At 42.0% G+C, this 17,654-nt stretch overlaps 2 protein-coding genes and 2 non-coding genes across 5 annotated transcripts; all 4 read left to right on the forward strand.

Moving 5' to 3' along the window:
• The first annotated feature begins 155 nt into the window (after nt 1-155).
• Nucleotides 156-8,274, forward strand: slc25a39 (solute carrier family 25 member 39). Of its 2 annotated transcripts, none has more exons than XM_086290070.1 (12): nt 156-437; nt 2,109-2,214; nt 2,329-2,388; nt 2,519-2,569; nt 2,989-3,155; nt 3,252-3,319; nt 3,753-3,877; nt 3,974-4,147; nt 5,899-6,008; nt 6,728-6,809; nt 6,892-6,972; nt 7,053-8,274. In XM_086290070.1, exons 2-12 carry the CDS (start codon nt 2,118-2,120, stop codon nt 7,169-7,171), a joined length of 1,134 nt encoding a protein of 377 aa, XP_086146196.1. In that variant the 5' UTR covers nt 156-437; nt 2,109-2,117; the 3' UTR covers nt 7,172-8,274. The 2 variants fall into 2 exon arrangements, with proteins under 2 accessions (XP_086146196.1, XP_086146197.1); XM_086290071.1 differs by having other exon boundaries at nt 158-437; nt 3,046-3,155.
• A 2,588-nt stretch (nt 8,275-10,862) lies between these two features.
• rpl3 (ribosomal protein L3) lies at nt 10,863-14,869 on the forward strand. Its single transcript, XM_086290072.1, has 9 exons — nt 10,863-11,011; nt 11,528-11,720; nt 12,481-12,649; nt 13,005-13,140; nt 13,345-13,531; nt 13,618-13,880; nt 13,960-14,055; nt 14,190-14,309; nt 14,734-14,869. The coding sequence occupies exons 1-9, from the start codon at nt 11,009-11,011 to the stop codon at nt 14,776-14,778; spliced, it is 1,212 nt and encodes a 403-aa protein (XP_086146198.1). The 5' UTR covers nt 10,863-11,008; the 3' UTR covers nt 14,779-14,869.
• LOC147333107 (small nucleolar RNA U83B) lies at nt 13,182-13,273 on the forward strand. Its single transcript, XR_015128967.1, has one exon. It is a non-coding gene; the product is annotated as a small nucleolar RNA U83B (small nucleolar RNA).
• Nucleotides 14,530-14,662, forward strand: LOC147333108 (small nucleolar RNA SNORA54). Its single transcript, XR_015128972.1, has one exon. It is a non-coding gene; the product is annotated as a small nucleolar RNA SNORA54 (small nucleolar RNA).
• Nucleotides 14,870-17,654: the final 2,785 nt, after the last annotated feature.

Below are 17,654 nucleotides of genomic sequence, written 5' to 3' on the forward strand. Positions count from 1 at the left end.
CTTTTTTTTCTTGTGTAAAGTGTGATGCTTCGTTGTTCAGGATACGGATACGCCTGACTAACGGAAAAACTGTTTTTCATGTGTCAGCGAAGTGCAATGGGTCCTCCAGGTGGCGCCAAAGCAACGGTAGCGACAGCGGGGGGGGGCGGGGCCAAGCGAGTCCATTCCTGATCAGTCCGGATCTACAAATCATGCGCACAGGCCTCCTGCGGTTATGATACGCCCATGACTGCACGTTCATGATTATGAAGTCGACGTGCATAGCTTGTAACCTGCACTCTGAGGCGAGCTAAGCTGCCTCCAACAAGATGTTTACGGGTTATCCACGGTGGAGCACCCGAATAATCAGACGAAACACGGCAGAATGGTGTAGCTCTTAACTGATATGGGTGAAGACACCTGTGTGTTTCCCGGCAACGCTCATAGCTAAAGCAGAGGTGAGAAACGTCGCTTGTAAACAGCTAGCTAGCTAGCGACTCAGATAATGTGCAGTGAAACGCAGGTGGCTGACAGCACATTTCAGAAAGGTTTGCTTCAGTGAATGTGATCACTGCATTCACAGCTGCCTTGAAAGGCAGCTATTCCTCCTCTTATCTATCTGGACTTCACATGTTTTAATTCTATTACAACCAAAGTCAGCTAACTTAAGTGGGGGAAAGAACACAATGTCCTAGCACGCGATGTCTTCGTGCATCCGCTGTGTTATGCAGCAGTTTTTTTGTTTTGTTTTGTTTGCAGAGAAGCATGTAATCTGCAGTTTCTCATGTTCTGTCAGCACATGTGAAATGTTTATCTGGCGTCAGACGTGACAATTATCCATGCAGCATTGTGTAAGAGAGATTAAAAAGGGAGAAGGAGCTGTTGAGCTGCATGTGTGTTGTGGGCACTTGGTGGAAGGAGACTTGGCCAGACAAAGAAGCTTATTGGGAAGACCAAGGCTGAGGGCTATTCTTGTCACTCTAAACTATAATAAAGTTAGCCAAGGAAGCAGAGGTCAACTACACAGTAAGGAAGTTTTCACAATGCAGTGCATGTTTTCTTTAACTTTATTTTGTTTAAACAAAGTTGTCTGGTTTTTTTTTCTGCAACATGCTCCATCATTTAGGAGTGGGCAAGAAGACAAGGCATGCGTGTTATAGATAAGTTATCATAATGCTTTAACAACTCCACCTACTGTAGACTCACCCTTCCTACTCACATAGTTGTTCTTTTTGCACTTAAATTTGTGTCAAATAGAAATGATGAACTGTGTCTTAACAATGAACTGAAATACTGTCAATAACAGTGCTTTTCCTCCTCCAGATGTTCCACTTCCTTTAAGTTGTTTCTTTTTATCATCATATAAATAAGCCCAAAAAAAGAAACCTGGCTTCCAGTTTTGTCTGGTTTATATTTCTTAATTTCCTTAAATTCAAGCTTCTCAGAGTGAATTCTGAGCATTATATGACAGTTTAACTCTTCGTAATGCATGGAGACGAATACAAAGTCTGTGAAACTTGAAAAGACTTTTAAAAAGGGTTTTAGTGACAGTAATTTGAAGGCTCTCAGGAGCAGGAGTCACACACTAGGAATTGTGATCTAACCGGATACTGATCCAGCTGCAAACTCAGTGTTTGGTTACTGATCCTTTGAGTCACTGACACTCCTTCCTCACAGTTTTACATAACAGGGAGATAGTGTTGTGTAAAATGGTAAGGCAGCTCTGTCAAGTTTAGTTAATATACACCTCGTGTTATCTCAGTTTACATTCTCACACATGTGTAATTATACTTTTAAATTTCACATTTAGATTTGCTTTTTTAGCTTTTTGACCCAAGTTTTTATTGTCTGAAAACTTTTAGTTGTAGTTTATTTTTCAAGATGGGTATTACAACATAATTACACTATTCTTGACTCCAGAACTGCAAGGATTAGACAGGTTATTGAATAATAACTATTAAATTAATCTCAAACTGCTGCTGATAATTGATCAATTAGTTTAAGTGCAAGACCATGTTTGAACCACTACAAATCTTTTAAGGGTGGAGAGCATTTTTTAAAGCTATGGTTTTAAATATTAATGTGATTGAAACCTTGGTGTGACATGCTGTTTCTCTTGGTCTTGACAGGTTGGCAGGATGGGCGAGCGAGGCGTCAGTGGCCCCGTGGCTGCGATCTCTCCAGTGCAGCAGATGCTGGCCTCTGGCACTGGAGCCCTCATCACATCTCTGTTTGGTGAGAAAGAAACAAAGGCTGGAGTTGTTCTCTGTGTCTTAGCATTGGCACTCAGTTAATTGTTTATCAGCTCTTGTGTGGTTGTGATAACTAAATTCATTCTTGTGTTTGCAGTCACGCCACTAGACGTTGTGAAGATCAGGCTGCAGGCTCAGCAGACACCGTTCCACCAAGGTAGGACCTCTTGTTCTTTTGTGGTTTACTGAGTTTGCTTTTAACATGTTTTACTGTGATGCTTTGCTCTTAACATTAACCCCACTAAACCTGTCCTCCTGTGTTTGTGCTCTGTCCTTCATTTTCATAGCTTCAGCGTCTTTTTCTGCTCCGTGGGATGGTGTCTCACGTCATTCCAAGTGTAAGTATTTGCCCCGCCGTTGCTAACACTTGATCAGATGTAGATTAGCATACCTGGTTTTCTGCTTTAAAAACAAATGTCTTCTGGTAGTGAAAACAGAAAGTTCCCCTTGTAAATACATTCATGTGAATTCTGCCTCTTTTTTTTTTTTATTTTTTTTTTATTTTTAGACTTTATTTGAAAGGTTTCTCGGTAATCGGCACTAAATAAACCGGCAGAGGCAAGGACAGGACTGTGTTATCTACAGAGCAGCTGTGCGGTCATTGCTTTTGCCTGTATTATTAATGACATTTCTCTCCTGTGTGAAGGCTTGTGTGACTCAGTTTAGGAAACACTTGTAGTTTCACATTGCTATTGTGAGATGTGCTAATTTTGTTTTTTAATCATAGTTGTTTTTTGTTTGTTTGTCTTTTTAATAGCTAATAATCTGAGTGTGGTTTTCTCTTCCTCTGACCACCTCATGTGCCTCCTCACAGGGAAGTGTTTCCTGTATTGTAATGGGCTGATGGATCACATCTATGTTTGTCAGAATAGAACCAGTTGCACCAGCTGGTACAAAAAGCCAACTCAGTTCAGCGGGACTCTTGTGAGTAGTCATGCATTAGTGGCTTTGTTTTTCCTACAATTGGTTTACAATTAACATCATATAAGCTCTCTTTTTTGTTTTTTGTTTGTGCGACAGGATGCATTTGTGAAAATCACTCGCCATGAAGGTCTTCGGTCTCTGTGGAGCGGGCTACCACCAACTTTGTGAGTAACATCTAGTAAAGTTTCAGTACTCGTAGAATAGACACAGAACTGAAGTGTAAGAAGACCTAAATTCAGAATTAAATTTCTTAAACTTTAAGTAAGTACAGTTTTATTTTGAAAGAGTGTAGTATTTGGAGCATTGCACTCAATGTGCATAGCTTCAACTGAATTAAATATCACTGAGTTTTAGAGAAAAGGAAACCGGGAGTGTCTTGGAGAAAAGAGAAGAAATTAAAAAAACAAAAAATAAATAGCAGAACTTGGTTTAATAAAGTACTTCCTTGCGCTAAAGCTGCATTTTAGTACCTGACACGTCAGTCTCATTCTAGTAAAAAAATTTGCATATTATTATAATTTTATGAGAACTTTCCATTGATATGTTGCAAAGTGTGCAGTTCCTCTGTTCGAAACCTTTGTTTGTTTATGTTAACAGGGTGATGGCAGTACCTGCCACTGTCATTTACTTCACCTGCTACGACCAGTTGCGGGACTTCCTGACATTCGGTGTGGGTCTTCAGGGCAGTCATGTCCCTCTTGTTGCTGGGGGTCTTGCCAGATGTAAGTGCATGGAATAAAACAAAAGCTCCCCACACAGAAATCACAGCAAAGTACTGACAGTGCTCTTTAAGTGAAACCTTTGTGTCTGTTTTGCAGTGGGAGCCGTGACGGTGATTAGCCCACTGGAACTGGTCAGGACCAAGATGCAGTCCCGTCAGCTGTCCTACAGCGAGCTGCGGACATGTATCCGCTCTGCTGTGGCCCAGAATGGACTTCTGTCCCTGTGGAGGGGCTGGGGACCCACCGTTCTCAGAGATGTACCCTTTTCAGGTGTGACACATCATGTTGATTACACTTAACATGCTAGTGCGTAGGGATGGGTATTGATAAGATTTTCACGATTCCGATTCCATTTTCGATTCTGTCTAACGATTCGATTCTTTATCGATTCTTTTTAAAAAAGGAGAACACTAAGGTCGATTAGCTCAGAAGTTTGTTTTATATCTTCTCTTTGAACAAGATAGAAATTTAGGAGTAACATGGCCTTACAAACCCAACAGTGAGATCAATGGGGTGTCACAGGGTCCCCAGGAAAAAAAATTGTAAATGTAAAATAAATATTCTTCTCTAGCAATAACAAAGTATAACATAAATTATTCAGTAGCAATTACACAAGAATATCCAGTAATGTCCCTGCCTACAATTAAACACATTCACTTAATGAAAATCGGGGGCATCTGCTGTGGCAAATGTGTTCAAGCCTTTTACCACAAACTTAGTCACTGCTCGGTGACATTCGTCTATCCTGGCCTGAAAGGAGACGCTACCGGTAGACTGCAGCGAGAACTGGCAGCATCTGAGCCAGACTCTGTCTGTCTCATCATGGTCACCTAAATGCACAGTAATGGCAGGTTTTGTAATAAGGCAGATTGCGCTAACATAATATGCACTGTTAGTTGATTATTTACCTGCCGCATTAACGGGAGAGGACGTACAAACGTTACCGCTGCTGCTGGGTTGAGATTCACGAGTCCGGAGCGGAATTAAAAACACGACATTCATCTAAGGTTATCGTGTGTTTTGTGAGCAAATGCTTTTGCATATTCGTAGTGTTTCCTCCCTTAAATGAAATATCTACTTTGCAAGTATTGCAAGTTGCCCTGTTGTCATCTGTTCTCGTAAAATATAACCAAACTTTTGAGCGTTTGAGCTGCTTAGGTGCCGTGTTTCCTGCCAGGTAAATGACGCTCCGCAACGTGGTAACGTAATTCGGGGCGACTGGAATCTATAAGGGAATCGTTTGCAAAAATGGCAAACAATTCCAAGGAATTGAAACAGTGGGAACCGGTTCTCAACAAGAACTGGTTTTCGATACCCATCCCTACCAGTGCGCCACAGAAACTTGTCTAACCACTCCTGCAGCATTGTTATTCCACCACTCCCTTCCGTCTGTTCTAAACAGACGTCTTTTTGTTAAAATAGGACTCTTTCCTTGTTGTCATCGATGAAACTCTTCCAGAAGCCTCATAACCATAAGCTTATGAAGCTCACTGCCATAAATCATAAATTAGCTCCACGGATTTGACAAGGAGAACATTTATCCTAGACCTTCGATTTAGTCTCCCATAATAACCTCTAACCCTTTTCGCCTTGAAAATCTTATAGAGGCCCCCTGGTAACAAAATAGGTGTAGCATTGTGCTTAATTTTTACTGCACCGCATTTGAGCTGCAGAATAGATTTTCTCTTTACCAGTATTTATTGACTGTAAGGCTTCTATTTCCACTTCATTTAACTATTTTGATAAGGAGGAAGTAAAAACGTCAATTTATGCTGCTCTTTGTCCTGGTAATTGGGACACGGAGAGCAATTGGCTTCCATAAATTCTCTAGCGTGCTGCTGATGTTTGGAGTTCTTTCTTTTGAGTTTGCAGCCAAGAGGAGCTCGTACTGGTCAAAGTTAAGTGTTGGTTAATTTCAGAGAATTTCTAAATGTAGAAATCCACAGAAGAGCAGCTGAAAAGACAGTAGTTTGACTCTAATGTGGACCAAAGTAACAAATTACCAATCTCTGTGTTTGCAGCTTTGTACTGGTTTAACTATGAAATGGTGAAGGCCCGGCTTTGTGAACAGTCTGAAGTTCCTCAGGCCAACTTCTCTATCAGCTTTACTGCAGGAGCTGTTTCTGGAGCAGTGAGTACTCTGCACACCTGCCCTTTGTTACAGTTGTTAAGCATGTTAAATGTTAGGATATCTGACACCTGTACTGATATCGCTGAAGCAGAGTTAGTTTCTGCTTGAACCCAAATGATAATAAACTTTAAAAAATGTGCCGCTATGGAAAACAGTGCTTTCTTTTGCTCACCTACTGCGATTACCATGCTCATAAATTTATGTGAATGACTTTATAACACTAAAGCACCTGATACCAAAGTCTGAGAGACTGCATTGGATAACTTGGGGGAATCAGGCCAGTGTCGGTCACACATTCACACTGTGATGTTACTTGAGCAATAATTACCCAACTGGTGATATAAATAGTTTCCTTTCAAGTGCAGCTAACATCTACTGCAATTCATGAAAAAGAACTTTTAATCATGGTGGAAATCCACGTAACATGCACCAATGTCTGCAATACTGCACTGTTTGTTTTCTTTATGGACTGATCTTTGTGCAGAAACATTAAGAGTCTGAAACTCTACAGATCCATTGTTTAAGGGAATAAAAGTCTAACTTTGCTGCCTGTAAAACATTCATGCAGATGTGTATCTAACTCCTTTTGTGATGGCTCTTACTGCCCAGTAAACCAATCATTGCTGAGTAAATGTTTCCTGTGTTGCCCTGAACTAAACTGGCACTTAGTCATATTGCATATAGCACAGTTTATGACTCTTTCCGTCTGCTGTGTTTAGATCGCTGCAATCCTGACGCTGCCCTTCGATGTTGTGAAGACTCGCAGACAGATCGAGCTGGGAGAGATGGACACTTTGGGAGGTCTGCGCATGACATGCGTTCATGATGTAGGCACTTACGTTGTGTGAAATTTACATACTGATGTTCTTCTTATGCCCTCTAGTTTCTGTGAAGAGAACGTCATCCACCTGGCACATCATGAAGGAAATACGGGCCGAGTTGGGCTACAGGGGCCTTTTTGCAGGTACACATTTATCCGATTGTATGCCAACTGAAACTTATAATGTGTGCTTTGCATAAAAATAACATGTTTATTTTCCCCAGGTTTCATGCCCAGGGTGATCAAAGTGGCCCCAGCCTGCGCTGTTATGATAAGCAGCTATGAGTTTGGAAAGGCCTTCTTCCAAAAGATGAACCTTGATCGAGAGCAGCTGGCATTGTGAAGGCGGTCACTGTGCCGCTGGTTGTTTGTCACAGCAAAACATGCAGAGAATAATTCAGGACAAGTCTGAAGAGTCAGCCCATTTGTGGAGATTTCTTTTTTTTGCAGATCCACGCACCTCACCACTTACCCCGCATCCCTGGACACAATAAGGAGCCTGAATCCCAGGCAGAGATTTTCTGGGACCACAAACTTTGTGTGCTTAATGGAGTAAAGTTTAAAAGATAGAAACTTTGTTTAGTGGTTATGTAAAGGAACATGTACCAAATCATTGTAGTCTTATTGTGCTCTCATTTTTCCAATGAAACGGAGGAAATGAGGAGTAAATCTCAGTGAAGACCCTGAACCTGCTCACCTGCTATCCAGGACAGTGGGGGAGGGAAACCACCTTAAAGACTGCATCCTTATCGGGTGAAAGGAAAATGTTTCTTTTCCTGCACTTTGGATTGTGCGACAGACTGCATGGTGTGTGCAGGCCTGAAGACTTCCTGTCAATGTAAAGCATGACAATTTTGACATTTATCTGCTGTGTAGATGAGTAAACGATATGGTTCGTATGCTGGATAGATTCGGAGCACTCTTACGTTTGCAAAACAAGTGCTGTGAAATGAAATCATAAAAAGCAACTTAAGCTTCTTTTTAAAAAATGTTTGTAAATGAGGAAAGCCATACTGTGGGTTTTCAAGGATAACCTTACATTAGTTTGGCTAAATTGAAGCAGGCCTTATTGGAATAAATAATACGATTATTCCAATTACGTGACATAATCTTCTGTGAAAACCACTGCAGCAAACTTCTCAAAAGTCACAGATGTCACCAAAAAATGTTGGGAGGCTTGTTACAAAAAGCAATAACAAAAAGGAGAAAATCTCTGCTCATAAAAGTTTTGGACTTCTTATCTGCAATGAACAAAAACACTGGGTCATGAAACAAAATATTTCTGCCTTAAATTGCAAGCTAAATGTGATTGTGGGTCCTTTGTGTTTTCTTTTTTGTATGTGTGAAATCTGAAGGTGGCTTCATCTTTATGCAATGAGTGACTTATTTCCTATGATGTGGTATTGTAAATGACCACTATTTAATAAAATTTCACTTATGCGTTAAGTTATGTTGGCTCACTATTTATTAGATTACCCAATGGGCACACACATTGATTTGGGATAAAAGTAATTTTCCTTTTAAATCACCAAACAGAAAGTTTGAAATCTTTGGCTGATTGTCTGGATGCTCTCGTCCTGTCCCTAGCATCTGTTACACCAGTCCTCTGCATGTCCTCATATTTCCATGAACCTCCAAGGTTTTGCTCTTTTCCTGGCAGCTCCATTTTCAGGATCCTTTGTCCAGTATCTACTATCCCTCCTCTGTAAATGTCCAAAGCACCTCAAACCATTTGACCTGAGCTCTCCCTCTGATGTACTCATTTCTAATCTCCATTCTGGTCACTGCTGATGAAAATCATAAAGTCTTCTGCTCTGCTGCCTGACATTTTATTAGTGCCACCATCTCCAAACCATCACAGCAGCTCTCACAACCATCTAGTAAACCTTCGCTTACACTTTTGTTTGACCGCTCCACCCACTCCAGCAATGGTACACTTCACCTCCATTCCTCAGGCACCTCCGTCTGTCTTCTTTCTCTCATTTTCTTCATTCATCAGCTCCTCCAAAATACTCTTTCCATCTTTTCAAGACACTCCTCACTTTTTAGTGCATTTCCATCTCCTTAGCCTATCCTGCCGTGCAGCTTTTCCGTTTCTTCTTAGCCAGTCAGTAGAAGTCCTTTTAATCTTCCTTAGTTAAGATAAACTTTAAAGATGAACTTTATTAATCCCTCGGGTGGGTTCCTCTGGGAAATTCGATTTCCAAAAAGCACAGCACCAACAGAAGTTACAGAGTTACAGAATATTATATATATATATATATATATATATATATATATACACACACACACACACACATATATAAATACAGAGACAAATATAAATAAAATATACGAAGGGGATAAATAGAATAAATAGGAATAAAAATAAAAATAAAAATACAAGTGAATTGCACATTTCAAGTATTGAGTCTATTGCACCATTGACTATTTACAAAAAGTATTGCACAAGGTATTGTACAGTGAGGTGAAGAGGCACTACAGCTTCCACCCTCACATCCAACTCGCTATAAGCCTTTTCCTCTGCCACCTCTCTCTATTTGTATGCAACTAGCCTCCCAGTACTCCTGTTTACTTTCTGCATTTTACTATCCGACTTAGAATATTTTCTTGTACTTCCTCATTAAACCGCAAATTTTACCTCACCACATTAGCAGCAAACATAAGGATAAATGCTTATTTCTACTTGTATAAATATTAATAAGTCCCCAACACACAGACAAAACATATTAAGGATTGTACATTAACATAAAGCTGTTGTACACACACACACATATGAAGAGAGAGAGAGTATGCATAGTATGCAAACGGCTACCAAACAGCCATCATAATTCGTCATACAATGAGAACAGGACAAATCAACAATTGACAATGACTAATTAATATTAAAATCTGTAACATAATGTATTGTTTGGAGTTTAGTCTGTTACTGTTACTATTTTTTTTTTTACCATTTCTTCTTGGAGCAACTGTAACCCACATAATTTCCTTAGGGATTAATAAAGTATTCTGATTCTGATTGTTTCAGGATGTCCTGCCATTATCCAATGACACATCTGCTTACCTGTATCTTCTGCTCGTTTCTCCTCCTCTGCTTTTCTCTTTTTTCTAAACTGAGGACCTGATGGCTTTGAACTTTTCTTGTCCATCTTCCATTGGTTTTAATTTTGCACTCCAGTATGAACACCCATCCCTCAACCCAAGGATCACCACAACATGATCTAACACACCTACACCTTAGTTCACAGATTCACTTTGTCTAGGGTGCATTTCTGAGATTTCACACAACCCAGGATTCAAATCATGAATACATAATGGTCTTGGATTTACAACATTATAAATGAAATTTGGAAGCAGCCGGCCTTTTCGACGGGTTGTGTGTGAGACTTTAAATCATCAAACTGTAAATTTTAAATTGTTATTGATCCCTTTATCTCGAGTCCTAAAGTGTATATTTATTTTCTTACTCTTCTTATATATATTGTTTGTTTACTTGCACTGCTGTAACTGGAGCCTTGTCGTCTCTCTATATACTGGACTCTAGCGGAGATGACAATAAAGTTTACTTTGACTTCAGCAGCAAGGAGGTGCACCGAGGGCTCTCGCGCTCACTTTTCGTGTATAGAATTTCGAAAAAAAACATCGGTGCAAATTATAAGTCTGTATTATAATGTCTGGTATTTTCGTGTTTGTTGGTTTGTTTTTATTTTGTTTTATTTTGCGAGTTGGTTATTAGATGCTGCTCCAGCCGGTCAGAGAATCCCCCGCCGCCCCGCCCTCTCCTCTCTGCGCCGCAAGCAGCAGGCGCACCTCGCAAACGAAGGGCGCCCTTACTCCCAGCAAATGGGCGATAGAAAACCGATCGGTGCCTATGACATTCGGGGTCATAGGCACCGATCGGTTGCCGCCCCGGGCAACCGCCCGTGTCGCCCGTATCTAAAACCGCTACTGATGACTAGTATAACATAAAAGATTGTTCATACTGTGTATGAGCGTAACGCAAAATTTGTGAAAGCAAACAGCGGCATCTAGTGGTTTATTTATTTTACTACAGATACTCATTACCAACCAGGGGTGGAGCTTCTTGGAAGATTTTCACGCTGACTCTCGCGATATTTGCTCTGGTATATACAGGCAGTTTGCCCGTCACCGGGCCTCTTTCAATCGGATCGGAGACGAAATGGTGAGTAATCCTCTTTTGCTGCTTGTACTCTGAGCACCAATCCATTTTCTATCTCATGCATCCCACCTATTTGACATGTATAAGAAATGCAGTTTGATTTCAGTGTATATTTTATGACAGTCTTGTGTAGATTTCACTGCTATTTTCATCCCAAATATAAGATTTCGGTATGCGTGTTGAGCGACTCTGGGGCCAAAATGGCTGCTTTAATTAGGCCGTACTTATTTTGCCTATTACCGCCTCAGTCTCCAGTAACTTATTTTATTAAAGTTGTGGATAAAATGGATTGTCTTAAAGCTAGGGTTCCTATTGTGTGGATTCGGTTTTGACAGCCGCACGCTGCGAAGTGCTAAAGGCGGTTAGCTAAGCTAGCACGTCGAATCTAGCGTGGTAAATGAGAGTCCACGCTGGTTTCGGTGGAAAATTCACCTCACAGGTGCTAGGAACCGTGTGTATAACGGACACTTCTTGGATACACAAGATTAAATTTTTTTTCTTCTTCTTCACTCTTGGCAGTCCCACCGTAAGTTTTCGGCTCCGCGACACGGATCCCTGGGCTTTCTGCCCCGCAAGAGGAGTCGTCGTCACCGCGGTAAGGTCAAGAGCTTCCCCAAGGATGACCCCAGCAAACCCGTTCACCTGACTGCCTTCCTGGGCTACAAGGCCGGCATGACTCACATCGTCCGGGAGGTGGACAGACCTGGCTCAAGTAAGTGCAATTAGACTGCAAATGTAATACAGCAAACCCTCGAATTTAAAAAGAGAAGTCATAGTTGGTGATTGGACCTTTTTCACAGTAGCAACTTTAGCTTCTGTCTGCAAGAGAAGCAAGTGTAATAAATGCATGACGATGCATCTTAACTTGATCATTGTTGCTGATGGTGGTAAAGTTAATGAAAGCTACCAATCGCCTCCTTTTTCAGCATTAGTGTTAAAGTTTGGAATTAAAAAGAAAAACGCAGTTTTAAATTATTTCCTGAAAGTTTGACAGCCAGAGAAAAAATAAGTGACTGCCATTAATGGCAGATTAAGCACTATTTGGCAGGTTCTGTTGAAATATCACTGTAATAATACTTATAACAAAGAAAATGTAATTAATGATACTAATTGTGTAGATGGTCATTTATATCTATGGGAAGTGAGTATTTAATACCTTCCTAGGGGATCTTACAATATACAGATACTTTAAAACTAAAAACATGAATAAGTTTAATCGGCTGTCATTCTCATTTTAATTTAATTTTTTTTTGTAAAACAAGCCTCGTCTGCAGTGAAAAAGGTCTAGGGTTAGTTATGGTGTTCTGCCTGTGATGATTCCCTCGACGGGCGGACAGAATGGGTCTATAGCCCCTTGCTGAATGTCGAGCACTGAGCGCAGTTTCTACCATGAGTAAACAAATCTAATGAGTTGAAGAAGTTACTGATTATATCAACTATTAGTCAAAATTAATCAACGCTTTCTCTTACAGAGGTGAACAAGAAGGAAGTGGTTGAGGCAGTGACCATTGTGGAGACTCCTCCCATGATCGTGGTTGGTGTTGTGGGTTACGTCAACACACCTCGTGGTCTGCGCTCCTTCAAGACAGTCTTCGCTGAGCACATGAGTGATGAGTGCAAGCGTCGCTTCTACAAGAACTGGTGAGTCTTGGGGACAAAATGAAGCTCATCCCGTTGCAATGAAAGTGCTTGAAGCAGATGTTAGTTGCTGGTGGAAATGTTAGGAACTGCATTTTCACTGAGCGAGTCTAACATCACGGTGGCCCTCTGTGGCAGCTCCGCTCAGGTGCCCCGTGCCCTGATGAGCTCCGGGCTCCTCTGGCCAGTGGAAAGTGCTTCTTAGAAACTGTGCCATGAGCCGAAACCCTCACTAGCTGATACAGCCCTTCTGTCCACACGGAGGCAGGGCAAGCAGCTATGCACTGCGTTCTTCCGCTGCCCCTCATGGGGGTTATGAAGGACCTGTGCCAACCTATGTGTTGCTTCATGCTCTCAGGTACAAGTCCAAGAAGAAGGCTTTCACTAAATACTGCAAGAAATGGCAGGATGAGGAGGGCAAGAAGCAGCTGGAGAAAGACTTTGCAGCCATGAAAAAATACTGCCAGGTCATCCGTGTCATTTGCCACACACAGGTTGGTTTGTTCCCTTGATTTTCTGTTGATTTTTCTTGAATGTCTGTCAGTGAAGAGACCACGGAACTCGCGTCAGGCATGGCGCCCGAAACTTATGAGGATATCTTCCATGCTGCCTTCCTTCTGAGACTACATAGCTAGAATTATCGGTGTGCTTTTGAGCACTGCATATTTTCTGTCCTAACCAGGCTTTGTTCTTTGCAGATGCGTATGCTGCCCCTGAGGCAGAAGAAAGCTCATCTCATGGAGGTGCAGGTGAACGGAGGCACCATCTCTGATAAGGTGGACTGGGCCCGTGAGAAGCTGGAGCAGGCTGTGGTTGTCAACAAAGTTTTCACCCAGGACGAGATGATCGACATCATTGGTGTCACTAAGGGTCACGGATACAAGGGTAAGATACTTGAGCCTCTTTCACAGCATCAGCTGCTGGTTGAACCTGAATTTATCATGACGCTGACCGAATGTCTCAACTCTTAGGTGTCACCAGCCGTTGGCACACAAAGAAGCTGCCTCGCAAAACCCATCGTGGTCTACGTAAGGTGGCCTGTATCGGTGCCTGGCATCCTGCCCGTGTGGCCTTCTCTGTGGCCCGTGCTGGTCAGAAGGGTTACCACCACCGCACAGAGATCAACAAGAAGATCTACAAGATTGGTCAGGGCTACCACCAGAAGGACGGAAAGGTGGTGAAGAACAACGCCTCCACAGAGTACGATCTGTCCAACAAGAGCATCAACCCCATGGTAGGATCTTAGATACATCTGTACTTTGTGTCAGCACTCCAGCCTGGAAGCTGTGATTGACCTTGTGTTTTAATTACAGGGTGGATTTGTCCATTACGGAGAAGTGAGGAATGACTTTGTCATGTTGAAGGGCTGTGTTGTGGGGACCAAGAAGAGGGTGCTGACTCTGCGCAAGGTGAGACTAAAGTGAAGCAATTAGTTGTGCTAATTGACCAGTTTCATACTAGGAGGATTTTTCTTTTCTTAGACAAAGTTGGTTAAGCAAGCTCTGGGATATAAAGACTTGATTCTTGTTCTCTCTCCCTCCAGTCTCTGCTGGTGCAGACAAGCCGTCGTGCCCAGGAGAAGATCGACCTCAAGTTTATCGACACCACCTCCAAGTTCGGTCATGGTCGCTTCCAGACCGTGGAGGAAAAGAAAGTTTTCATGGTAAGACTTTGTTCTATAATGGCTAGTTTCAGACTGGTTAAGCAGACGACAGGCCCAGGATAAGACGTGTGCGGATGATTTTGATCTGAGCCATGCAAAGCTACTCTAGAATTAATGAATAAAGTGGTGAAGCTGGAAATGAGTCCAATAAGTTCCCCTTTAAAGATTGACCACCTGAAAGTAAAAGCTTTGTAATACGGCAGTTAGTTTTTGAGTTGTCCTGCACTGTTCGTAACCTGGTTCAGTCTTCAGTATGAACTCTGGGTTCCATTCCAGTGCCACAGTGAGCTCCAGTGAGGCAGGGGAGCAGTGCCTCTCTGTGCTGGCTCCCTGTTCACTCTCTGGGAACACGTCTGCTTCGAGCCAACAGGAAGACCATTAAGTTTTGTCACATGATTGATGGTTCTGTTTCTCTTTTCCACAGGGACCCCTCAAGAAAGACCGCATTGCCAAGGAAGAGACTGCTTAAAGTCCCGGACTACAATGTCTCTGCTACTTTGACTGTCACCATCTTCTCTGTTCTGCAGAGTTGTTCAATAAAAACAAAAGATGGAATAACAGCCTTGTCTTTTTTTTAATTAACATACATTAAGCTACAAAAAGAGCTTGCATTACAAGTAAGAACTTCAGCTATTATGTTGCTACGTTGATATCAACAGGTGCTGAAATTCTATTTCGAGGCCTGAAATTTGCACTTTTATCAGCTGCCATGTTTGCAGCCAGACCTGGCCATTTTGGACATGAAGGAAAAGCTGACAGGGTTCAGCTAACAGGTGTTATATCAAAAGCTTAAGGTAAACTAAACGGGCTGCATCTCGCAGCAAGTCGCCTCAAATAATTTAAATTCAAATGATGGTTGAGATGTGCAGTTAAGTGAATGAAGTTGACCTTGCACATTTACTAACTGGTCACTTCGAGTATACTTGTACTGAGTTGTGCTTGCATTTTCTATCAGAAGTGCTTTAAAATAATTGGAACAAAGAAATGAGATGGTCCTGATAGGATATCACTGCAGATCCAGGATACAAATCTCATGTTGCACTACATCCCATTGGATTGAGATGTGGTGACTGGAGGCCATAACAGTGCAGTGAACTCATTTTCAGGTCCAAGAAATCATTTTGGAAACTACTGGAACATGATGTACACTGTAATCTAAAAGCAGGCTGTGATGCTCCGTTGCTACTAAGGGCTGAAAATGCACCCAACATCATTCCTCCAGCAGCAGCAGCCTGAACTGCTTATACAAGGTGTATGAGATGTCTTCTTTGAGCGCTGACATTAACAAAGTATATTCACCCAGATATGTTCTGGTTTTCAGACCATTCTCTGTAAACCCTGGAGATGGTTGTGCAAGAAAATCCCAGAAGATTTGCAGTTTCTAAATCAGAGCAGGCAGTCTGGCACCAACAACTGTGCTACATTCAAAGACATTTAAATCACCTTTCTTCCCCACACTTGATTTGAACTTGAGCAGGTGATCTTGACCATGTGTTCACGTCTAAATGCACCAAGTTACTGCAATGTGATTGGTCAATAAAATACATTAATTGCATTAATGAGCAGTTGAACCTAATAAAGTGGCCAGTGAGTGAAGGATTAAAGCAGCCCGACACAGTGATGAACAGGAAAAACAACACAATGCAAGTAGTTGTATTGTGAACCTGGCATCCCCACTAATAATGACGTGTACAAATATTCACCAAACTCAGTAGTTTGGTGGGTACAGAGAGAGTACTGCAAGGCCAACAGAAATTAGCGTAGCCCTGGTTCCATCACTACACAAGCTGGTTGGATTTTTCCACAAGCTGATCACAAAAATAAGCAGTGAGGAAAAAAGATGTTATGATACTTATTTTATTCAACAAGATAATCTGATAATATCGTGATTTTTTTTGACACATAAATGCAATGGCAAGAAGAAAAATTATAAACTACACAATGCTGACTTCAAGGTCACCATCTCCATGGTGTGATGACGCTGAATGTCCCTGAAAACCTTTTTAGTGTCATTATCTTGTTATGAAACTCCTTCTCTGGCACAGCTTTGGAATAGCTTCACAATTCGCAGGTGAAGTATTTACTTCCACACCTCATGTTGTAGAACAAAATGTGAACATTTCTAAAGCTTGTGTTAGGAATAGACCTTATTCAAAGCAAAGCAAACAAAAAACCTCTTAACTTCAAGGTGAAGAAGCCTGAAAGTGCAAAAAATCTCATAAAGCAGAATGAAAATGAACAGAGTGTACGTCATTACACTTCAGGGAATGAGTGAATACACATACAGTGAGTTACGTACAATTTCATGTGCCCACTGAGCTTGTTAAGTGCGTCCCGTCTCTGCAGCTGAAAAGGTCGGCGTCAGCTGTGATGAGAGCAGCCACCTATGCAGAACTGATGGACGGAAAGACAGAATTTCGCTAACATGGCATGTTTTAACAGGCTATATGTGTCCTTGAGCTGTAATGCTTGCATTCAGCTGACATCAGAACTCGAGCAGTTGCTGTACGGTAATTAAGCCCCAGCATCATCCAGTCCGACTCATCACTGCTAAAAAACTGAAAAAACCTCTTCCGCTGGTAATGAGGAAGACCCTGAGAGGGTTCTACAGGCCATTTAGATGCCCCCAAAACGCCTCTCTGAGACATCCCTGCATAATATTAAGCACTTTTAGCAAAAATGTGGATCTACTGTGAAGACTTTCAAGGTCCCTCCCACGTCCTATTAACCTGAAAGCCCAAAGAGTTGACGTACGATCGTTCTCTGTTCAGCCGCATTTCAAGAATTTGACATTTTCTCTACCAAAGCAGTTCCACATCCTCCAAAGGACACTTGTGGTGAAGTGTTTCTGATGTACATGTAGAAGCAGCAGGAGGAGGAAGCATGCTGAAGCCCCGTGTCACTGTGGCCAGAGGACAGTCATGGAGATGGGCCTGCTCTTACATAATCACCTCCGGGGGCTCTGACCTCTGCCCTGCTGCAGCACAAGCAGCGCTGCAGATCAAAGCAGTGGCAGAGCTCGGCTTTACGTAACCCCACCCCCCCACAGCCTCCCCGCTAAATGTGACGCTGAAAGGGCAAGAATTATAATGCCGTTAATTGCTCCCTGTATCCCATTCAGATGAGTCCAGGTGTCCCAGCAGGCACTAACTTTATGACCCCGTGCATCTGCTCAAACAGCATCTCTGTGCACTTTTCATAAAGCCCTCCCTGCACCATTTCACTCTATTAGTCCAGTCCTACATCATCTCAAATGAGCTCTCTTTAGAGCTGAGGATGAAGAAAGCAGGTAGGAAAGGATTTAAGAAAGCAGACACGGCTGCACTGTGGCATGGAAAAGGCCTC

The sequence above is a fragment of the Aulonocara sp. 'chitande type north' Nkhata Bay genome, linkage group LG4, assembly GCF_057382095.1.
Source record: "Aulonocara sp. 'chitande type north' Nkhata Bay isolate Kocher_YH1m ecotype deep benthic linkage group LG4, A_spYH_male_GT1.1, whole genome shotgun sequence".
NCBI classification, from domain to species: domain Eukaryota; kingdom Metazoa; phylum Chordata; class Actinopteri; order Cichliformes; family Cichlidae; genus Aulonocara; species Aulonocara sp. 'chitande type north' Nkhata Bay.